A 25186-nucleotide genomic window follows, 5' to 3' on the forward strand; every position below is an offset into this window, starting at 1 on the left:
AGTGCCAAGAAGCCTTTGCTCCCTTACCAGCATCAGCCAGCATGATACACCCCCTCATTCCACCCAAATGCAGGTGACATGGGTTTCTTGCCTCTCTTACTTAGACAAAGACAGCACCTACCTTGTTTTTTTACCAGTTTAAACGAACTGTACTAGTAGAATTCTTTTGCCTACATAGATCAGAGTCAGAATCAGAGACTGCAACTCTGAAGTACAAACTCAGGCACTGGCATGGTCCAGTCTGGGCTGATTTGCTCTTGGTGCCATTGTAAGCACAGCTGGAGCACTTCTGGTTCTGACAAACCATGGTCATGGCTTTCAGGACTGAGTGAGCCAGGGCTTCCTCCCAGTAAAGCCAAATCCATCCTGGTTATTTGCTTGGTTGTGGTGGGGCTAGGAGGGGAGGAAGATGCAAGAGAGTTTAGCTGTGCTTGTGTATGTGATACTGCACTGCCTGGCCTCAGGGACAGAGTGTCCTCTGATCTGGTTTGTTGTTAGCAGTTACTGAACTGACTAGAGGTGATACGAATGGAAAAATTAAAAATAATCTCCTGCAGTCAGTCAAACTCTGCCTTTGGGCATCCTTCCTAATTTCCTGACAAAAAAAATCTGTATTTCTAGTCAATCAAATGACATTTTCCCTGTAATTAAAGCTTTCAAAAGACTGAACTAAGGAAACATTTTATATGAAGAGCATGTGACTATGACTGATAACGAGATAAAACAGTTAGCATGTACTCTTAATGTAATAATTCTTAATGTCATTCTTTTCACTCAAAATGTGTAAATTAGCTCTCCAACCTCTCTGGACAACCTGTTCCAGCATTTGACCACTCTCACGATAAAAAAGGCTTTTCTTAAACATAGGTTTTTGTATTTCAGTTTGTGCACATTGTGTCTTATCTTGTCACAGCACCTTTTGAGAGCAAGTCTGATCAGCAGACTTGGTGCCTCCATCTGCTGTAGCAAGGCCCTCTTGTCTCTTTGGTGGACCCTTGAAAGATGCTGTCAAGCTCCTGTTTACCCTGCCCGATGCTACGCAGTCCTTCTCATGTCCTTTTGCAGTTCTTTCAGCTGGCAGCTCAATGCTCTGAGCACAGCATAGCTCCCTCACGTGAAGCCACTGTTGTCTCCCAACACCCAGGAGAGACACCTGCCACTCCCAGCTGACAGGGATCAAGACAGCCACAGCCTACCTCTGGATTTGGGTTGAAACCTCTAGATGTGTCACGGTTGACTGGCCCAGCTGTTGATCAGGAACACTCCCTGTGGCCCATCATCACTGTCATTGCACCAGCTCCAGGAGTTGCACACTGCTGCACTATTTGCAGTTTTCTTCAAATTTCCATTTGCACAAACTACCTTAAGTGAAATGCCTCTGCTAGTTTGTTCAACTTGCTGTGCTTTGTGAGCTCAGTCTCCTCAAAGGCAGTTGCACAGATGTTCTTCATTAACACTTCACTAGAAGCATGATGCTCTCTGAGCCTTCATGTGCAAATATTTCTAAACACTAAATGCTTGTGGCAAAAAGTAGTTGCCCTGTCTCCCCCTGTCCCCTCCTGTCTCCCCCTCCTCATGGCAGCCACATGAATGTCTAGCATAGAAGCAGAACTTAAATGTGAAAAAATACCTCTGGTAGTTATCATGGATCCTATGGATAGCATAATACCTAAGGTTTTATGAATCATTCCTGTTAGAGTTAAGAAATATCCTACTATGCCTAAAGTGACACTCTTGTAAAGTATTGTTATGAATCCAGGCCTGTGGTGATACCCACACATAAGGTGTGTGTGCAAGTCTTATGTATTGCCATTTCATATATGAAACATACAAAATTGTGTGCATGTTTACAATCAGTTACAAACAAAAGACATAACATGAGATTCAGAACAAAGCCCCTGACAGTAATGATCACTGCTTTACCAAGGACATCCACCTGGAACAGAGCCTGATCCTATCCTTGCCAGGGCAACTAAAAAATGGCCAGTAATCACTCACAGCTCTCCCAGTGTATACTTTTATGACTGTTCCCCAGAATTATTTAGAAATAGTATGTTAGCATAAATTTAATTCAAGTAAAAAGAACACACATGGCAATTGCAAGTCAAGACAATGTACTGGGGAAAAAAAAAAATCACTTAGACAATAGACATCGGTTATAAATAAAGCTGCATCTTAGTTAGTATACATTTCACACAGATTAAAAATCCAGTCACTTACTTGTCTTTACCAGACAGTTTTTGATTCATTCAGGACAGCTGGCAGACCATGACATGTCCTTCCCAAATGTCAATGTCTCTTTTAACTGCCAGACTACCAAGTGATTTGCTACCTCTGTGCCAGGTCCATGTCTTCCTAATACCACTTTATAGATTTACTATAAAGTAAGTGAGCCATTTTGTAAAGCATAAAGAACAAAGCTCTCCATACTAAACTCAGCCATTCCTAAATACTGGGACTTCTGAGACACATCAGTGGTTGAACTGCTGATACAAACATTTGTCTCATAAAGTGCTACAGATTCTGAATTAATGAAGGCACTACAGATAAAATGGAAAGTAGGACACAATCATCACTGAAAGCCATGACTGTAAAATGTAACTTTGGAAAAATATCCTTCCCCAATACTTAAGAGAAGGTGTTCAGGATACAGAAAGCACAATTAAAATTATGTGGCTTCTGACAACAAACAATCTTAATCTAGCATCCGACAGGAGCCGGTAAACATCTGTTAGGACGGATTCAGTAAGTCTCAAAAGTACTGGACGGTACATCAGGATTATAAATGCTTTGAGAATTTCCCCCAGTGAAGGATGTGTGTGGTGCTGGAGTGCTCCCTGGCAGACAGGCAAACAGTTAATTTTCCTTTCAGATCCTGCACAACCTAAGCAGGTATCAGATTGTCTTGCACTTCAGTACTATAGTAGAACAAGACCTGCCATCCTGATTGACTTGTAAAAATTACAGTGTTCTGAGACACAACCATGAGAATATCATATGAACAAAGTGAATCCATGGTTCTTTCATTCCCTAAAAACAAGTTCATAAACCACTTTATTCTTCACTCCTAACACTATTTTACTAAAGGAAGCCCATGTTAAAACAATGGCCTTTGAGCCAACTTATGCTCACATAAATTAATATGAAATACCAACAAATTAATGTTCAGCATGAGATTAAGAGGGTATCAAAGCAGACAGAATACCAGAATAGGAAGAAGAAAAAAAAAAAAAAAGAAGAAAACAACAAAAAAATAGGCAGAGATAGAAAAAGCCATAAAAACATAGGCAGGGCAACCATGGGAAGAATTTCTCAATCAACAAGTTAGGACCTTGGAGAGGGAGAGTAAATCACAGAATTCTTGCATCGAGCTCTCCACATTTGTTTTTCAGAACAAAACCACAGACATACACTCCCCTGGAACTCTGATACAAATGTTAGCAGCAGGATTGACCCAGTTCAATATATTTAGCTCCCTTGCGTAATATCCACTCGTAAACTAATCAAAAGGCATTTACTTCTTCAGCATTAAAGAATCTATTTCCTATTTTGATGTATAATCAATCTTTCTGATTACTAATATTCTCCTTGAGAATTTACCTTAACCTTCCTCCATCTGATATTCTGCCTCTCATATATCAAGCACATGCCCATCAGTCAAACTCAGTAACACTTTCCATATTTTGTAACTAGTCCCTCTGAGAAAGGTGGATGACATTTTAGCAGTTTGCTAAAAAAACAGCAAAATCATTCAGAGTTGCAAGTAGTTTACAAAATTTTTAAGCTGAAGGCATCTCACATTGGGCACTTGTTTTGAACAACACCTTAAATAACTGATTATAGGCAAGGAAGAGAGATTCTCTGTTTGCCAGATCTGACATAAGCATTGATTTTGCCTTAGGAAAAAAAAAATTGGATTACTTTCAATAGTATTGTTTGGGGATCCATAGCTTGCAAAGAGTCTTGTGCCATCTAGTAGGGCAGGGTACTAACAATCAGGCATTCAGGCATTCTGGGCTCACTTTCACATATAGGTATTTCCATAAATTCACCAAAAGTTTTAAGAATGCAAAAGCATTATGAGAATCTTCTGCTGGTGGCACTTTTCAAGGAATACTTTGGCCTTAAGTGTGAGTTCACTGTTCATAAAACACAGTTGCATTGTGCTTTCTTTCATCTTACTTCAAGTTAATCAGTTCGAATCGATTAATCAACATTGGTGCTCTAACAATCATTCCCCAGGTGCATGAGTGGCAATATGCCCAGAAATTGCTCTTACATATTTGTAAAGAATATGTATAATTTATTACCTTTTAGAAAAGGGTCAAAACCTATTTAAAATATTCTCACAAGCATTAACAAGCAAAGGTCTGCAAAATAAAATTTTGCTGAAAGGGAATAGATGATCTAACACTACTTCTGAATTTTTGCAAAATAAAGGATTCAGATTCTAAGTGCAAGGGTGTGGCACAGCCTTAATGGTCCCAGTCCCTTGAGCCACCCTGTTACTCTGATAATAGGTTCATCACATTTTTAACTGCTGGCCTGTGGGCCATAAAAGCCAAACCAAATAATTCATTGTTAATTAGCTCCAGCAAAGTTTCCTCTTAAAACACAAAACTGAAAGAATAACTTCCCTGAATCTCAGTGTAAAGAGGAAGTGCAGAAGGCTGCATTGGCCACTGGATGAGCTGCTGCTGCTGCTCTTCCTTCAGTGATAAAACAGTTGGTTAGGATGAACAGAGACAAATTCCTGTCATAGCAGCTTGGGGCTGCTCTTTGGTAATGATCCAAGTCGTGTGATCATCATCTCGTTTTCTTGCTGGCTCATACAAAGTGAAAGTGGAGTGGAAAGAGGACATGCAGCTTCTGATTCCACTGCCAGTAACCTCCAGCATCTGGAGCATGAAGGAGAAGGTATGGGAACACACTTTGTGTGCACTGTTCTGTTCCTGGAATTTCTCTTTATTATTTCCTGATCCAGTCTTCTAAAAAGTCACCAAAAAGCACTGCAAAAACCTCTTTCCTTCATCTTGTATGTGCATGTTTGAATGCATACTCTTCAAGTTATTTTTTCAATACTGTTAAGCACTAGCTAAAACTGGTATTCAGTGACAGCAGCCAGATGGGAAGTGAGTAAGCCCCCACAAAGGTAAAAAAAATGCTGGCATATATATATATTTAAATACTTTTTATTTTAGAAACTCAGGAGTGCCTTGCTGAATTGGCATTAGGTGAGCAGTCACATCCTCATCAATCCAAAAGATTAAAGAAAGTTTCAAGAAAATTCAAGTAGCTTCACAGATTTTAAGTAATTTATAATAGTTGGCCTTTAAAACATAGTGTGCTGGTCAGGGAATCATATCAGAGATGGTGTTCTCTTATCCTATGCTATATTTTCAATCAGAATCAATATGTGAAATATTGATATTTATAAATACTTCTCCATAATTTTACCTATCTGATATATAGGCATTGTTATCAGCTAAATGCAGGCTCAAGGGTTCTGTGTGTTTAGAAAATCCTAAGTTATCTCCAAGTCTGAAGGTGGTATTTTTTCTCCTCTCTCATTTAGTCTCACATCCAAATGGTTCTGCTGCTTTTTACTTTTATGTGAAGCTCTTCTCTGTTCAGATGGACTCTTTAATTAAAATGCTGAGCAGTACTATAAGTCATCTAACTACTACAACTTTTTCTGCTTTAATGACACCCTTATCCTTCCATTCAAATTAAAACATAGCGTGTTAAAACAGGATAAAGTTTTAAGAAAATGTGGAATGTAATTCTGATCATGCCTTAGAACATGTTATACTGTATTTCAGAGTGGTGCCCTTTCTAGGAATAGCGTTTGGCACTTTGCTTAGCAAAGTCCATCAGGGCAAAGCCATTAAGCACTTTACATTGTCTCTTCCCCTCGAACTCAGTGACCCGTGAAACAATGTTTTCCCTATGCAGAGCTCTAGCAGAAAAAGGCTGAAGTTTAATGCACAAAAAGGAAGTGGAGTGGGAGCTGCTGTCAATACATTGCTTGACTTTTGTTCCAGAGACTTTACCTTTAGCAGCTGAAGGTACAGCCTCTCTCCAGGATGAAGGAATGGTTTTGCTAACACATCAGAGAACAAACTGCAGCAGCTGGCACCACATGTGCTTGTGCTGCATGGTAGAGAGGCAGAGGTGAGGAAGAGCTGGGATAGGAGCATGTAAATTATTGCAACCACAGTGGCAGAGCTCAAGTCACTGCTCAGCAGCAGAACAAGAAGGAGGAGTGGATAAAGTCCTCTAGGAACTATGGATCTTGGCTTTACAGAAGGACCAAGCCAGACTGAAGAAGTATACATTTTAATGCCTTTGCAATCTTCTGAGCTCAGTAGCTTTTCAATACCCTCTATGGGTGAAGTTATTACAACAAAAAAGTCCTTCACAAAAATTATCTTGCTTGGCTTTCCAGAGTGCTGCTTGTGAAGGTTTTAAAGCAGAAGGAAGTGTTCTTAATCCACTGGAATATTTGAGCAAAGGTGGGTAAATAAGACTTGGAAGATACAACGAACAGATTTCAAGGTTTTGGATCACAGAGCTCTGCAAGGTGAGGACTCAGCTAAGAAGACTTCTATTCACCTGGAATAGATCATGGGAACTCTTAGCAATTATAAGTAACTATAATGCAGAAGCAAAAAGGAAGAAAGGAGTTCAAAATATCAGTGGGATATGGTGTATGCTGAGACAGCAGCACACTCCTGAGAAAATCTTAAAAGAGGGAAAATAATTCTTCAATATTCCTTGGAAGAGTACTATGTCCAGTTCCAGGGTCCCCAACATATGAAGGACACAGAATTGTTGGAATAAGTCCAGAGAAGGGCCACAAAGTTGCTCAGATGGCTGTAGCACTACTCCTGTGAAGAAAGGCAGAGAGAGTTGGGGTTGTTCATCCTGGAGTAGAGAAGGCTCCAAGGAGACCTCCGAGTGTCCTTCCAGTACCTGAAGGGGGCCCCAGGGAAGATGGGGAGGGGCCTTTTACCAGGGCAATTAGTGATAGGACAAGGGGTAACAGTTTCAAGCTGAAAAAGGGTAGAGTTAGATTAGATGTTGGGAAGAAATTCTTTAGTGTGTGTGTGGTAAAACACTGGCACATGTCGCCCAAGGAAGTTGTGGATATCCCACCCCTTTCCCTGTAAGTGTTCAAGGCCACTTTAACAGGGGATGGGGCTTTGAGCAGCTTGCTCTGGTGGAACGTGTCCCTACCCATGGCAGGGGAATTGGAACTAGATGATCCTTAAAGTCCCTTCCAACCCAAACCATTCAATGATTTTATGATTCTATGAAGTTCCACACTGGAACAGTTCAGTGCTCTGTGTATACACAACACTACAATATAGCTGGTATGAGGTCAATAGAACCCTGTCCTGCATACCAAGTGGCTGATGACTATTAAGTTAGAAAATCTAGTTCTCACTGAAAGGGAATGTGGATCTCCCTTGATTGATATTGCATAGGGATTGATATTATACAGGGAAACTACCAAGAAACAGCACAAAGCCAGGATCAGGAAAGCAGTGTCTACAAATTAATATCCTGGAAGATCCTAGGAGCACGCAGTAATCCACGGGGTCATGGTGCTCATGAAGGAAAATGCTCAGAGATGAACCAAGATGAGTCTGCCATAATGCCATTGGCAGGCTAATGCAATGATGATCTAGCCAAGTGGAAGCCAGGGCACAGCAGCAAGCTGGCATCCAGACCAGACACCCACAGACCACTTTGTGACTCTGAAGTTGTGCAGAAAAATAATGAAAGAATGGAAGAGGCCAATGTTTCAGTGACTTTAGCTGGAACCAGTATAGTTGCAGAGCTAATCCACTACCCATTAAAGAGACAGAATGAGGTGGGGAGTTGGAAAACCTGCATCAGGATCCCTAATGTCCCCAGAAAGCACAAACAGCAGCACCTACACTGACACTCTTGATGCCCTCCTATAGCTCCAGTTTCAGGGTTCTCCAAAGCTGGGGGTCTGTGGCTCACTGCTCCTCAGGGCCTCTCTGGGAATGGGCACCTGGGCTCAGGGATCAGCTTTTGTGCAGACGTAAGTAGGAGTTGGAAAAGTATGAATTAACCTGCATTCTATCTAACACCACCTGACTTCCAAACAGAGCTGCAGGCTGTGTTTTCCATTATCTCCCTCTTGAATCAAATACAAAACTTTGAGTCCTTACACTTTAAACTATATAGAGTCATCCCAACCTCAGGATGCATGTTTTCATTGATACACTCACCTTTTCCCTGAAACAGCCCTATGCTTTTTGTAACATTATCACCCTTGTCTAATCCCAATCACTCATTTGCTCCATTTAAGCTCTCTTAAAAGCCCATAATTGTTTTGATAGGCAATAGAAAGAAATTATTTGCACAGAAGAATATTATCTGTAGTGTTTTTATGGTATTTGTATTAAGTAAAATAATACTGTAAACACCTCACTATTGCCTCCTTCCCTCTGTTTCATAACTTTATTGTTCCATTATGTCTAGAGCTAAACCATAGGCTTTAGGGGTAATTTTAGGTTTGGATGGAGCACTCAGCAGACTTTTGGATGTTAAAAATTGACTAGTAAACAACTTAAATGTTCTAGTTAAGTGATGAAGTTTATATATATCCATGTAAAGCATGAAGATTCAAAAATAAGAAAATACAATACAATCTATTAATGTATAAATTCATCTTAATGTACTTCAAGACTATCATTCATGATGGTGAACAAAAGTATATATATATATATTTATGAATCATCACATAAAAATGGCATTTCTGGAGTTTATAAAATGGTCAAGTAAGCATACATAAGAGTTTACACAAGTCAAATCTGTAAACTTCTGCTCAAAAATTAAAGAGAATTAATTTTAGCAGCACTACTAAATGTTGTTGTTTACAAAGAATATCTTACCGGATCTAGGTTCTTAAAAAGAAGAATGTCCTTGCATGCCTCCTGCAGTCTGTTTCTTTGATCATCTGTTTTAGGGTGAATAATCTGAGGGATATAACAGAAAAACCTTTGAAGGTGTTATCCCATAGCAGCACTAGCTGAAGGACTGAGCTAATTGAGCTAAGCATTTTACACAATATTTTGGCTATGCTTCATAACACTTTCATTTAAAACCATTAGGATTTGAATAAACACTGAATGACAACATTATATTGCCATAGCATTAGCAAATGAAGCACTGCAGCATTTAAGCTAACAAGATCTTTACATCTGTAGAATCTGCTTCAGTTCTGCAAGCCCTTCTGGATATCTTTATCTCAAATATTGCTTCATAAACATTATTACTCATATTTGGAGCATGCATGCTTTATAAAGAGCATCACTGTTACATCTAGGCACTTGCCATGACTACTTCCCAGAGAGTATTTTGTGAAATAGTATCAGTGTTCAATTTATATCAGAAGTTTCACAGAGTAAACAAAAGACCTGAAACTGTCTGAGTGAGCCAGAGATTTATTAAATCACTGCTATCTGGCTGATGTGAGCTACAATCAAGTCTTTTGTTCATCTCATATGCTTAAAAGAGTAAGCTAGGTTTCAATGATATAGGACACTATAGGATAATTTTTTGACAGCTTTACAATCCAGAAATTAGGCAGAATGCAAACACTTGTCTTAAAAGTCACACTAAAACCTAAGTAGATACCTTTAAAATGTTGACACAAATAAAAGAAATAAATACAGTTTATTATCTACAGACTTGTACGTCTGAAGATCTTAGCAATTTTCCAATTTATCTTTCATTTACCTTATGAAAAATACTAGAATACTGAGGAAACTACTACAAGATTATGATGCATCCAAATAAGTACTTTTAGGAGCAGACACTCTGGAAAAATGTAATTGTACAAAAATGTCTCCCTGGACAGACTATGCATCAAAGGTGTGGTAATTTAGAGTAATACATCAGGTCCTATACTGCTGACTATTACAGAGAACTTTACAATGTTCCTTTAACATGAAAGCCCCACATATAACTAAATTATATTATAATAAGGATGCATTTGGAAAACAATGGTAATGCTGGTTATATAACTTATATAATAAGTTCTATTTTCTTGCTAAATGTAATGCCTGAAGACTGAAAAAGTGTTTGACTCAAAACATTAAATACCCTAGATTCTGCGTCATCCTCTTCCTCATCAGGATTGTAAGTTTCTGCACACACTGAAATAAAAAAGAAAGAAGTATAATTTTAATTCAAAATGCAATAAAGTTTCACAAGATGTACAGAACAGAAATCCATTGTGTGGCACGGTAATAATACGCAGTAATGTAACATGCTCAGTAGAGAATCACAGAAGTTACTGCTTATAGAGTCCAGACTAGGTCATCTCCACACTGTCAGTGAAAAAAAGCTACATTTTTATCTTTTCTGGGCATGCTTTCTGTCTTTTAAAAGACCTCTAACATACTCTTAAATATCTCACCTAACCTGTTCTATGTGATCTTACCTTACTATCAGATTTTTTTCTCATGTCTAAACTAATACTTATTATAATTTAAGCTATCTATACCTGATGCAGAGATCAGATCATAGCCTTCATCTTTGTAAGTTCAAGGTGGTTTGGGGCTTTTAAGGGGGGGGGGGGTGTGTATCTTTTTTTTCTTTTTCTTATTTTTTTTCCTTTTTCTTTTTTTGGGGGGGGGTTGTATTTATATCTTTCACCTTTTAGGGTAAATAATTCTGGTTAATTTTTTCCTTGCAAAACATATTTTTTAGCTCTCTAACTATCCACACTGTTATTCTCTGCACTTCCTCCAATTAGCCCTATCTTTACTGAAACACAAAACTGGACCTAGTATTTGAACTGGGCAAAGTACCAAGTAAAACAGATTAATTCCTCCATACATTTTGCATGCTGTCTGTCTTTTTCATCCATCCACATCTTTTAACAGCTTGATTATCATTTTCAAAACCCACTGCTTAGCCAGCTGTCCTGTGTCCTATACATGGCTCTTCTACCCAAGTGTAGTACCATGCACTTACACCTGTTATATACTATCTTGACAGCTGTTACATATTATCTTGTTCCCAAAACCATTTCTCGAATGTGTCAAGATCACTTTCAGTTCTAATCTTGAATTCTCCAACATCCTTCCCACTCATTCTCAACTTTGTGACAACTTCAGATTCATTAAGCATACTCTCCAATACACAGTCCAGATTATTACTGAAAAAAAAAAAACAGTGTCTAAAAGAAACCCTTGTGGAATACTTGCATGGCAGTGAAACAGCAGTAGCAGCTTGGAGGTTACCTAAACCAACCAGTTTTGCAGATATATCCCATGGAACTTATACTAAGACATTGCTTGATGTTCCCTACCTTGTTTATAGGAAAGTCTTGTAAGACAGTATTGATGTTTCTTAAAAGGTGGAAATGTAGGACATCTGTTTCTTTTCTGTTACCCACAAGTTTAAATCTGTTGTTATAAGGTATTAGATAGTTCCAACAAAGCAATGCTGATTGCTGTTGCTTTCCTCCAGGAGCAGACACAAAATGTCTAGATATTTGCCTGTAATTTCTCTAGGAGCAAAAAGTATCTGTAAATCTGCAACAGACTTGTTCCCTCTGTAGCTCCCCTACCCTTTCAAGGATCAGTTTTTCTGTTTCTCTGTTTCTTCACATACTCTCATTTCCTCAGGGTCTCAAAGGTAATTGCTAACAGAACTGAGACTGACTTAGCCAGTTCTCTCAGTTTCCAAGAATAGCCTCGGGCACAGCTGACCTGGGAACACCTAACACATCAAGTACTTTCCAATTTGTTCTTCCTCTATTCTACGCTGAGCTTTCCATATGCTCTTAATACCACTAGTGAAGACCCAAGTGCTTCTGTTAAGCTGTAGAGCAACACTTCCCTGGCATGTGCTTCCATAACAATTTATGTTACTCCTTGTGTTCTTTCTCAGTGCAATCATCCTCAGTGCAATCACACAGCACCTGCAGGATGGGCCAGGGATCAGACCCAGCCAGCACAGGTTTAGGAAGGGCAGGTCCTGTCTGACCAACCTGATCTCCTTTTATGATCAGGTGACCCGTCTGATGGATGAGGGGAAGGCGGTGGATGTGGTCTACCTGGACTTCAGCAAAGCCTTTGACACCGTCCCCCACAGCATTCTCCTGAAAAAGCTGTCAGCCCACAGCTTGGACAGGAGTACCCTGTGCTGGGTTAGGAACTGGCTGGAGGGCCGGGCCCAGAGGGTGGTGGTGAATGGGGCTGCATCCAGTTGGCGGCCGGTCACCAGTGGTGTCCCCCAGGGATCAGTGTTGGGCCCAGTTCTGTTTAATATCTTTATCGATGACTTAGACGAAGGGATTGAGTCCATCATCAGCAAGTTCGCAGATGACACCAAGCTGGGGGGAAGTGTAGACCAACTCGAAGGCAGGAGGGCTCTGCAGAGGGACCTGGACAGACTGGAGAGCTGGGCCGATTCCAACGGGATGAGGTTCAACACGGCCAAGTGCCGGGTCCTGCACTTTGGCCACAACAACCCCATGCAGCGCTACAGGCTGGGGACAGAGTGGCTGAGAGCAGCCAGACAGAGAGGGACCTGGGAGTCTGCATTAACAAGAAACTGAACATGAGCCAGCAGTGTGCCCAGGTGGCCAAGAAGGCCAATGGCATCCTGGCCTGTATCAGAAACAGCGTCACCAGCAGGTCCAGGGAGGTGATTCTTCCCCTGTACTCAGCGCTGGTGAGGCCACACCTCGAGTACTGTGTCCAGTTCTGGGCCCCTCAGTTTAAGAAGGATGTAGAGGTCCTGGAACAGGTCCAAAGGAGGGCAACCAGGCTGGTGAAGGGACTCGAGCACAGGCCCTATGGGGAGAGGCTGAGAGAGCTGGGGCTGTTCAGCCTGAAGAACAGGAGGCTCAGGGGAGACCTCATTGCTGTCTACAACTACCTGAAAGGAGGCTGTAGCGAGGTGGGAGCTGGACTCTTTTCACAGATGACCTCCAACAAGACAAGAGGACACAGTCTTAAGTTGTGCCAGGGGAGGTTTAGATTAGATATTAGAAAGAATTTCTTCACGGAGAGGGTGATTAGGCTATGGAATGGACTGCCCGGTGAGGTGGTAGATTCTCCGTCCCTGGAGACATTTAAAAAAAGACTGGATGTGGCACTCAGTGCCATGGTCTAGCAACTGCTCCGGTGGGTCAAGGGTTGGACTAGATGATCTCTGAGGTCCCTTCCAACCCGGCTAATTCTATGATTCATAGTCTTTTCTTGTTCATACTTCCTGGCCTTGGCTTCTTTTGAGTATTTTTTTTCTCTACATCTTTTGCTCTTGGTCTGAATAATCCAAATTATTTTTTTTTTTTTATATGGTTCCTTCTTGTGCTTGATGTAAATAAGGTGCTTATATTTTAAGCAGATTTATTTTACTATGCTTTTTTGTCCTCCTGTGCTTTTTTAGTTTGAATTTTTCTCTGTATATTTTTCCTTTGAGGAACAACCAAGCTCTTTAACTTCTTCTTTTCAGACTCCTTTCCAATGAGATTATGCCTACAGTCCTCTCGTATTCCCTTGAAACCTGTTCTGATTATTTTACTCAAACTCTTTCCCCTCCTGAAATCTGTGAGCTCTTTCATCCTAGGGTAACTCTAATTCGCTCCCTATTCTTGAACAGTTTCTCCCCCAGAATTGGTATAAAATTGAACAGCTTTCCCTTTTGTTACTTTTGCCACCATCTCAAAATTTGGTCATAAGTGCACTGCAAAACCAACATGCTGGGTTGTTGGTATTCTCCTTTATTGGTTTTCAACAGATGACTGCTTACTTAAATTCTTCCATCATCACCATCCTCTCTGCTCTGCTAATGGAAACCCTCACCTACCTGATCTGTTTGATGGTCTGTGCAATGCTTCCATTACGATGGAGCCCATGAACTTTTCCCCTTTTAGTAGGATTCAGGGACCCTCAGTTTGTCCAACTCCCTCTAAAGCTGGATCACAGCACAAGTGTCCAAGCTTGATACACAAAAGCCTCTTCCTCCTCCCTGTCCTCCCACTGCATCTTTGCTATGCTAGTTCAGTCCTACTGTCACTCATGGATTAAGATTTTGGGTCCTCTGGTTTATTTCCCAGATTTCTTACATTGTTATATGAACAGCTTCTAAAGCAGTGACCAGATAGAACCATCAACTTCCTCATCACCCCATCCAATTAGGACAATTTCATTGCAAAGATGTTGTTATCCCAGAGAGGCTGTTGTCACAGAGAGCCTGGCTGATCATTTAACAGCATGAATTTAACCCCATCCACACCCACCCTGAATCATCATATCAGTCCCTCTCACAGAGCCTGAAGCAGGATCAGTCCAGAGAGAGTCCTGAGGACTTCTGTGTTACCTACTGGCTCTGCTCTGACTTCACTCTCCTCTGCTAGAAGCTCATTTCAGTCAGTCTCCTTAACAGCAGGTGTCTTCCTTAAAATTTTTTCTTTATCACCCACTGCAAACAATACACTTAAGAACTTCAGATTATCCTGACTAGTGTCCATCCCTCAAAATTTTAAAATTACTTATTCTTATCATCTGTGATGAGAAACTTGCTCTTATGGTTACAATTCTGTACTTGTTTTACCTTGGATTATTTTTTTTGCATAATGAAGGATGTATCTTTCATTTGGGGTGTAACATAAAGATTATACTAATATTGTGGCTCTGCAGTTTCAAAAATGGAGCTTCCTTTCCTTCATTGATTATTTCAGTAGCCTGTCTTACAGACTTAGGTAACCTACTCATTTCTCCATGCATACCACTAGATGTCTCATGGACGACTTGATATATTGTACTTCTGTTCTTGAAATATGGGTCTCTGACTTTACTATGGTCCACTGAATTCCATGAACCCCCATGAACATTGGGGTTTGGCTGTGAGAATCCCAGTAGCATGAAAAAAAAACTGAACTAAAAAAAACCCAACTAAATGAGATACCACTTATGTAGACATCCACATCTGCAGAAGTCAACTTCATTCCAATTGCAGTCATTGGAGAAACTGGCACATTTATGAAGTGATTCATCTGACCTGTACTACACGTCCAGATTAAGATGAAATTAATGAAAATGTGACTAATTGGCAGAGATGAATCCTATCAGATACATCAAGCTGCAAGACTGGTTTCTCAGCTTCTAAGTTCATATTTCTTGAAAAACTAAGAAATTCACCATCACCTCTCAGTGACAGCTTACTCATGCAGTAGCACACCCTCTCAGTTCATTTTGTGTATCACAGGGAGACAGTCTGTGGTCCTCATCTCTTTTGTCTAAGGCTTGACTGGCACCATAGACATTAATTATTCTGAACCATTCCACTGCTGATGGCTGCAATGCTCACCATGTTCAATATTTTATTTGTTTACCTCTCCAGCTCATTCCAAACTCCTGACAGCACACAGCACATAGTGGCTTTATTATGCTCAAATGTTGAATGCAAAACTCATGTCATTGCTCAAAAAGCAGTCCTAATACTGTTGTTAGGGATCTATGTCATCCCATGAATAATTATGGCATTAAAACCTAGTGATAAATATACAGTGTAACACTGCATGTATTTCTCCATTGTTGCTAAGCTCAACTAAAAGAAAGTATTCAGTTTTTCCAACTGAGGGTTGCATTGCACATATAATTCCCCAAGATGGACACAAATACAAATGAGCCCAAATACATCAGCACAAAGTATTTGTAGGAAAAATCTGAATCACCAAAAGGCAGTGCATTACTAAAATATACATGCACCAAAAACTGCACACTACTCTAGATAGATTGCTTTTTCAGCAAGTTTTTACAGTTTTCAACACATCACTCCACGTCAATTTTCTGGGTTTTTTTTAGATAGTAAATATGTTTTATATTCAAAACCAGAAACATAGTCATTTGAGATATGGATTAATTATAAATTGAAAACTGACATTTAGTTATTAATTGTAACATCACAAAAAATGTTTAGCTGTCATGGTGTTGTTTAAGTGGTAGTTCCAAAATAGATGGAAAATACTTCTGGACTTTCAAAGTTTCTGACATGGAAACCCATTTTTTAACTTCTCACCAGCTCCTTCCACTGCAAGGAGGAACTAGCAAGGGAGTCCTGTACCCCAAAATCCCAGATTCATAAGTAGTTTTTATTTCAAGAAAAGCAACCCTGTGTGATAGTAGCAATGAGAAATAACTGGTCTTAGTTTCTGATGCTTGCAACTATCAAGTCCCATGCTATATCTGGACTTGCTTTTGACTGGACCACGCAAAAGATGAGATTAAAGAGCTGTAAGTAACCACAAGGACTGAAGATCATCTCAGAGAAAGGAAATAGATTTTCTGGAGAAAGGAAATAAATTTTCTGAATGCACAATGAGATGAGATAAAATTTATCTCATTTCATGCATGATATAATAAGGCTCTAATACTGAGATTGACCATTCACAGAAAACCTTGAAACTATTTGAAGGAGCTAAGTTTATGTCAAATATAAGCTAATTTGGAACAAAGAATGACCATTGGAAATCATTTGCCATGATACTGTCAAAAAGAAGGCATCTGTGAAACACCTATATCTGATAGGGTCACTAAACTGAAACTTCATCTAGGCTTAATTTAAGCTAATTAATACAAAGAATGCCTGATACCTTACAATTCCATATTAATACTATTTAGACATGCAGCATTTAAGTAAATAAACTTAGAAAAAAGGACTGGGATCACAGACACATGAGTATTCTTGAGATTTCTTCTCATGAAACAAATCAAAAGTTGAAGCGATTCCCCTTCAATCCATCAGATTTATGGGGTGAGGACTTTTGAGCAGTCCACTACCTAAAACAAATCACTAAGTGATCAGGACACCAGCCTAAAAATCTGAAGCTGGGTATAATTCAGGCAGCTTATTTCCTCTTAATTATCAGGAGGTATCATTAGGTAGAGACGGACTGAACTGGAGTCTTGGGAGCACTGCCAGGACAGTCTGTTTCAAGATCAGCTGCTCATGAAGCACAGTTATCTACTCTTGCTTTCAGTGTATAAACCAAAATTCACCCCAGATTGCCTGATAGTCATGAACATGTACCAAATACCAGGTTTGTGCTCAGCTACCCAGATCAGTGGTATAAACTTTTACCAGACCTTTCTCAGCCTGCACTACATCCTTGCAAGAAATCCAAGACTCACACACTTGACTTCTCTACAGTATTTTATCTTGTCAATTGTCTATCAGTGCTATTTCTAATTAGTCAGATTTCAAGAGATTTCCTCCAACTTTTCTAAATAACATGAAGTGCCTAACATAACATGTAGCATCTTGGATGAGGTCCATGCCAACAGTGAGTCATAGAACCTCCCAAGGATTTTCTGTTCAACAGTTCATATGGGGTTTATTCATATTTCACCAGTCCTCATACTGAAGCCAGGATTTAATCAGGATTGTACTGAACACTATGAAAGCCCATTTGAAGAACCACATTGTGCCACACAGAAACTTTTTGATAACTTTATCCCAGTTGAGTTATTAATGTGTGGCCACATTTGCACAAGTTGTTCAATACTATTTGGTATATAATAGTGAAAATCACAACGTGTTAGACAGCAATACCTTCCTGTACCCCAGGGGCCAAGCATCCCAGCTAGCACACTCATTGCTGGGTCAAAGCTACATGCTCTTCCCTCAGATCATAGGGGTTTGGATCACTAAATGGGCTCCTACACAGAAACAGAATGATTGAACTTCACCACAAGTAGCTGAAAAGACTTCCCTTTTTTTAAAAAGGGAAGCAGAAAGGGGCTTTAATAGAATTTCCCCAAGGACTCAAACAGTACTTAGTCTTCTTTCTGGTCCTATTGCAGTTCTTTCTGTAACTGTGTAATTTGTCAAGATGGAGCTAAAATACCAACCAGGCTTCTGGCTGATGGTTGGAGACACTTTTACTTGACTTCCTAGGAAGTGCCCGATTTCATCTGTCTGCCTAGTGAAAACCAGCACAAACACACATTACAGTGTCCAGAACACTGCAGGTAGTCATTAAACAATAAAATTATTACAAAAGATGTACTTCCAATAGAGGCATTTGAGTACTATCCTACTTATTCTGTGAGCTTTCCCAATATAGCATTTGGACTTGCATAACATATAGCAACATACTGTACCCTGATGTTGACTTGTATAACCTTCTGTTCCTGTTCTCATACAAGTCCAAGCAGTTCACAATGCTATAGTGTGTTATTTGGGACATATCTGAAATATTCACTAATATCTGACAAGTCTGATCAGACACAGAGCTTGTTCCATAAATTTCAACTTTATATTTATTAATAATACAGGATAAAACCAGAACTGCACCCAAACCTTCCTCCCATATTTAGTACTTTATAGGCATCAATTATAGATTTTTTTCTTATTAAAAGTCAGCATCAGGGAGATCTCATAGAGTTTAAGTTATTTTCCCACTCATCCCTAACATAGAAAATGAGCAAATACAAATTGCAGCTATTAAGTGAACATGTGGTGAACAATGCAACCTAACATTTTTCCTGTTTTGCATCTTCTTTATACAATCACAATTAATATTATTTTACATAAAAATATTTTTCAGAATACTAAATACATCTCAAATGTGAAACCTGATTTGCTACAAACTTTTTAAAAATTGAAGCTATAATTGTTCATCTCCAGAGCCTATATGCTAAGATGTTCAGATCTGCATTTTTAAACTACTAACATATAGTTTAAGGAAACTATATATAATGCAGTAGACCACATCAGCAGCTTGTTTCTACTCAAAATGAATTATCTGTCCAGCATGACAGTGTTTATACTGCACATCATGTCAGGTTTCATATAATAGAGCCAAAAATTATAAAATAGTTGCTGTTGATTTTTACTAAATTATGTATACTTCAACAAGAAACTATTTGGATGAGATTTAATACATTTGAAGATGTATTAAAGTAATCAATAACATATTTAGCTGGTTCTTTAAAAACTCCTGCAGCCAATTTTTTTTCAAACTTGTTGGCAAAATTATATATATTGAATACCTTAAAGGAGAAAGAGAACTCAACATTGAAATTAATTTATTACTGATTAATGTCTTAATCTCTCCTGTTCGTCCACTATGCCTTGCCCTCAGTCTTGTAAAGAATCTGAAAATGAGGCATTAATGCTGGTTATTAAATGAAATATGTGTATTTGGGGCTTAATTATTAAAAATTATATTTTAGCTAAAATCACAGAAGTAAATGAGTTTATTTTGTTTGCATGGAAAGTGTGGGTAGCAGGAAGGACACAGAGGTGGCTTCTATAAGAAGTTGCTAGAAGCTTCCCTGTGTCCAGCAGAGCCAATTGCCGAGCCCATCAGGGATGGTGGATATTCCAGAAAGGGAAAAAACTGCTGTGCAATAGCAGTGGAAGGAGTGAGAATCTGTGAGAGAAACAACTCTGCAGACACCAAAGTCAGTGAAGGAGGGAAGGAGGTGCTCCAGGCTCTGGTGTTGAGGTTCCCCTGCAGCCCATGGAGTTGAACAGTGGAGCAGATTTCCACCTGCAGCTCCTGGAGGAGCCCACGTAGGAGCAGGGTTGCTGGCAGGACTTGTGACCCCATGGGGGACCTGCCCTGGAGAAGACTGTACCTGAAGGACTGCACCTTATGGAAAGAACCCACACCAGAGCAGTCTGTGAATAACTGAAGCCTGTGGGAATGGTCCATGTTGAAGAAGTTCATGAAGGACTGTCTTCTGTGGGAAGGACCCCACACCAGAGTGTGAGGAGGAAGGAAAGGCAGTGACAATGTGTGATGAATCATAGAATCAGCAAGGTTGTAAAAGACCTCTAAGATCCTCGAGTCCAACCATCCACCATACAACCCCTAACCACTAAACCATCCACTGTAGCTCTTTATCTACCCATCTTTTGAAAACCTCCAGGGATGGTGCTCCCACCAGCTCCCTGGGCAGCCTGTTCCAATGCTTCACCACTCTTTCTGTGAAGAAGTTTTTCCTAATATCTAACCTGAACCTCCCCTGCTAGAGCTTTAACCCATTTCCTCTTGTCCTATCACTGGTCACCAGAGAGAAGAGACCAGGGTCTATCTCGCTATCACCTCCTTTAAGGTAGTTGTAGAGAGCAATGAAGTGACCACAGCTCCCATTCCATGTCCTACCTTGCTTCTGAGGGGGAAAAGGTAGAGAAAATCGGGAGAGAATTTGATGCCAGGAAGAAGAAAGCAGTAAGGGGAAGTTGTTCTAAGATTCATTTTAATTTCGTATTACCCTATGCTCGTTTGATTGGTAATAAATTGAATTAATTTTCCCAAGTCGAGTCTGATTTGCCTGTGACAGTATTTATGGAGTCGTCTTCACAGAAAACCCTGCAATGTATGGAATTCAGACTAGCAAGCTGAGGATAGGAGCCTATGAAAAGGGCACAGTCATCCTTTTAAAAGAATGATTGCTATAGCAAATTTACATTTGCTTTTCACAGCTATGGGAACCAAGGGTAGGAAACTTGGACCCACCTCTCCCTGTTTTGTAGAAATGCCCTACAATCTACATCACAAAATACTCTGTAATGAGATGCTCTTCATCAATCCTAGGCCCAGGCTGTCAGGCAAAATGAAATGCAGCAATAAGCTAAAGGAGCCTGTCTCCCGGAATTTTAGCATGATGATTTTAACTCTAGTCAACTAGAGTTGACTTTGGTCTAGTGTTTAACTAGTGTTGACTTTGGTCAAATAGAGAAGTCATGCTCACATAATCCTCTATATAAGAAATATGATAAACAAAATTTATGAAACAGGCTCCAGATAAGGCAGGAAGACAGGCAGACAAAAAACATTATGGAAAATATTTTTGCCAAGGTTTTAAAAGTTTGATTTTGAACACCTGGCTTCTCAACAATTCCAGAAAATCCATTTAAGACTTTTTGATGGCAGGATTCTTTTCAGATAGGCAAAGGAAGTTTAGAAGACAAATCATAACAATGAAATAATATATGCTGTTTTACTCTTTCATAGTAAAAATATAAACTATAGTTATGAAATAATACTGGTGGTATATAGTAAGGTAGGAAAGCAAACATCCAAAATATCCATCATTACATGCTCACCTACATCTGAAAATGTACAGACAACTACAGCAAACCAAAAGATAGACTACAAATATTATCCTTCCAAGCTGTAAGCACCCTGAGCATGCAGGTTACCACACTTACACTCCCTAATAATAAAAGTTGTCTATAACTGTGTGACTGCTTAGCATTCAGAACAAGAAAGAAAGTGTCAAGGTCTCACAGAACTAGTTAACCTTTTTCTGAAGGAAAAAAAAAAACAAACAACAGCAAACCTGCACTTACTCAGCTAATGAGCTGTCACTACTTGGAACTATTTTTTTTCAGGAAGTCCTTAGGCAAAGGTAAATGCAGACAGGGTATTCTGACTGAAAAAACCTGCACTTCTTTCCAGCTGTCTAAAACCCTCCACCCCTCCCACACATACATATTTGGTACCATTATGAACTAAATATTACTGTACTCAAGAGACTAAATGGGTGAACACACAAACTGATGTGAATCTGGCTTTCCCTGCATACTGTAAAACCAGTTTTATTTCTTCCTCTATCCATGCATCTTGCAGATGTGCTGCTTCACTCCCTTATCATCAACATATGGAGAACACTTGAAATTGTATTACTCTTTTATGCTGGTGACCATCACTAAACTCCATTTTCTTAATACCTATTTCAAACCAGATTGCACTTGTAGAGAAGCTGGCTAATGAAGAAGATCAGTGATGAACACCTGGCAATGTCACCTCAAGCAGCCTCAGACTGTTGAGACAGTTGTTTTGGACTTCCAAGTCTACTCCATAACCAAATGGCTATGATGACAAAAGCCCACTTGTCTACCTGCAGCTGACCAAGAAAGACTGTGCTCTTTCCACTTCATGAGGAAAGTAACTGGAGTGATCCATGCATGAATGGCCTCCAGGCTTCTGTAACAAATCTTTAATAATTCTATCACATTATCCTGCAAAAAAGCTGACCACATCTCCACAAATACTTTGCTGCTGTGTTCCAATCCCTGTTCTAGTATTTGCCATTTTCTGCAGTTCCTTGTTTTACACAAACCTCAACTCACAGTCTCTTGTCTTAACACACAGGATCTCCACTGGGACCATCTCTTGCATCCCCCTGCACAACCAGGACTTTACACTGTTTCAGCAGAAAATGAAACTGTCAGACAAAAGGAGAAAGCCCATGAGTGTGAATGCAGTAACTTTCTCAGCAACTGATTCCACACCAGGAAACCTCAGAATAAAAGAGAACTTCTCATTTTGAAACTTGATATAAAATTCATTCTAATTCTCTTTCATCTTGGTCCACTATACATTCAAAACGTGTATATTTTCAGCTAAATAATATACACATGAAATTATTCTTACTGAATAGAAGGGAGGAAAGATTTTAATTTTTATTTTATGAGAGGAGAGAAAAAAACAAACCTCCTCTGTAAATTGGAAAGGAAAAAGCAAAGATCCTAACCTGAGCCAGACACGTTACACTTACTGAAACTATTATCCTAACAAATTGTGTATCCCTGGTAGACACTTTTCAGAAAAGCTACTAGAATTAGACCATGAGTTAAACAAAGAGTCAACATCTCATTTTGCAGGGTGCTAGAATTCATGCTTACAGTTCAGTCTTTTTCTCCAGGGAAAAGGAGTACCTACAGATGCTCTTCAGCAACATCTCTGTTATATATCAAATGAGAATAAATGAACCCTTAGATAAGAAAGATCTAGATTCTTCAACCAAAACAGACACCTGTTAACAGAATGTTCTTGTAGAGATAAAACTTAGAGGGAATGATCAAGGCTACAGAGAAAGCTGAAGGAACCCCAAGGAAATCATATTCTTTTATAAATGTCCTGTGTTCAAGCAGAACTGCCAAAGATTTTCTTGATTTGATTTGTATACAGTTCCCTTCACATTTCTAGAAATTTCAGGTTAAATGATTAAATAATTGAGTGTAAAAGTTACCAAGATAGCAGCAAAGCTGCGAGGTAACAAAAATATTCTAGTTAACGAACCACACAATTTCCTGATGGAGGTACCCACTGCTGATATGTTCAATAATGCCAGTGTAATTTAAAAGAAAGAGGAAACAATGAGAAGCAATAAAAATTAAAAGCTACAAGTGTTAAAAATAAGTAGTGCCAGGCTTGAAATACAGTGAAAAGTGAACTTGAACACTTAGTGTAACCACTTAAAATCAACAAAGGTTTTTTACATTCTATGGGGCCTCTCAGTGTGCCAACCTGTAAACCAAAGGTAAAGTTACTTAAAACTAGTTGTAGTTCTCAAAGAGGTGCAGTACACAGAAGCCAGTGTATTGATCATTCAAGTCCAGTGAATGCTTTTCATCTTAGATTGCCCTCAGAAGAGGCATCTGCATCCAAACACCATGTCCTCATCCCCAGCCCTTCAACAGCACAGGCTGGACACCCCGTGCTCAGGGAGCTGCTTCCCTTGAACAGCCCTGAGGGGCTTGATTGGCAGCTTCTGGCCACAAGTCAGTGCTCCAGCAGCAAGGAGGACTCACAGCCTCCCGGGCTGTATGAACAGAAGAAGTGATTGCCTCTCTACTCCATGCTCATTAGACCACATCTAGATTACAAAGTCTTACAAAGGGGCCTTCAGTAAAGGAAAGCTCATACCAGAATGAGCTCAGTGAAGGGTCACCAGGATGTTTGAGCACTTGCCCTGCAAGCAGAGGCTGAGGGAGCTGAGTTTTTTCAGACTGGAGAAGCAACTGTTTTCAGCACCGTACATATGGGGAGGTCACTGAGGCTCTGTGCACTGGTGCAGTGTGTGGAGATGACAGGAAAAGGCATGAGTTGAAACAAGAGTATGTCAGACTAGATACAGGGAAAACTTCTTAACATGAGGCCTGTCAGGTGGTGGAGGTGGCTGCTTAGAGAGGTGCAGTCTCTCTCAGTCTTGGAGGTATTCAAGAGCTAACCTCTTGCTGAAGCAACCTGATATAAGAAGATCTGATATAAGAAGAGGCCTGCTGTGAACTGGAGATTGGACTGGAGACCTCTGCAGGTCCTTTCCAACCTGAATTTTCCTAAGATTCAGAGGAATTCAGACACTGGGAAATTATCTTTTTTGAGTCCACTCATACTTTTTTGAAGTATATTCACTGACAAAGTTGCTCCTGTGATGCCATTAAGGTATCTGACAAAGGTATCTAAATGGTTACCAAAAAAAGCAATTACAGAACCACTGTAGAAAGGGCCAGATGCAAACTCAATACTTCTCTGTCATCACTGCAGAAAGGATACATCTGATGTCACTGTCCTCAAAGACAGCTGAAAAGATTGGAGACATTACCTAGCAGATTTTGGCCTGGTCCCATCATAAGGGAAGTATTGCAGAACTCAAAGACCTCAAAGAACTGTGATCTGTATGTTGATCACAGATGACTAACTGGAACTGAAAGTAAAATTTAGTGTGAAATAATCACAAAAATTCATCACACCAACTTGTCACAGGAGACAGTGATGCTGGACAGTTGACAGCACAGTAAATCACTGATTCACAGTTAGTATGAACTCTCATCTATTGTTATGAAGTCAATACCTGGTCAAGTGGACCTTATAATCTCTGTTGATACAGAATATGACTTTTAAATGCTTATCTTCAGTACCAGAAGCACAAAGAGAAATGGATAACATAAAGAAATTGAAAAGTCTGGTTAATAATGGGATATACAGAAGAATGATCATACAAATATGTAAAAAATTATTTCCAAATGCTTAAAATGAGCAGCATGTACCTTCATCATGCTGGTGAAGAATGCAGGAACTGCAGATAGACAAATGCCTAAAAGACACAAATGCTATCGATTGTAGCCCTGAGCACACTATTGGTGTTTATGTCCCAATGCCCCTAACAGATTAGAGGGACTAAAGTTTATGACTGTTTTATCATAAAGAAACTTCTGCTTCTACGTAGCTTATCTGAAACTGTTATTTTGCAGATATTGACTTTAATCCAACCCTCTGAGGCCTCATCTGAAGCTCCTTACCCTGATAAAAACCCAGAGTGGAGCAAAAGGAGAAAATGTTCTAAATATCCAACAATGGCCTGCACATTTTTGAAGGAAA

At 39.6% G+C, this 25186-nt stretch overlaps 1 protein-coding gene across 1 annotated transcript in view; it reads right to left on the reverse strand.

The window, feature by feature from the left end:
- PRKAR2B (protein kinase cAMP-dependent type II regulatory subunit beta) overlaps positions 1-25186 on the reverse strand; it is an 85075-nt gene that overhangs the window by 11405 nt on the left and 48484 nt on the right. The window contains exons 3-4 of the mRNA XM_071733928.1: positions 10147-10199; positions 8934-9017 (exon numbers count right to left, since the gene is read on the reverse strand). Coding sequence (XP_071590029.1) covers positions 8934-9017; positions 10147-10199 — 137 coding nt within the window. The remainder of the gene's footprint in view (positions 1-8933; positions 9018-10146; positions 10200-25186) is intronic.

The sequence above is a fragment of the Heliangelus exortis genome, chromosome 1 (assembly GCF_036169615.1).
Source record: "Heliangelus exortis chromosome 1, bHelExo1.hap1, whole genome shotgun sequence".
NCBI lineage: Eukaryota > Metazoa > Chordata > Aves > Apodiformes > Trochilidae > Heliangelus > Heliangelus exortis.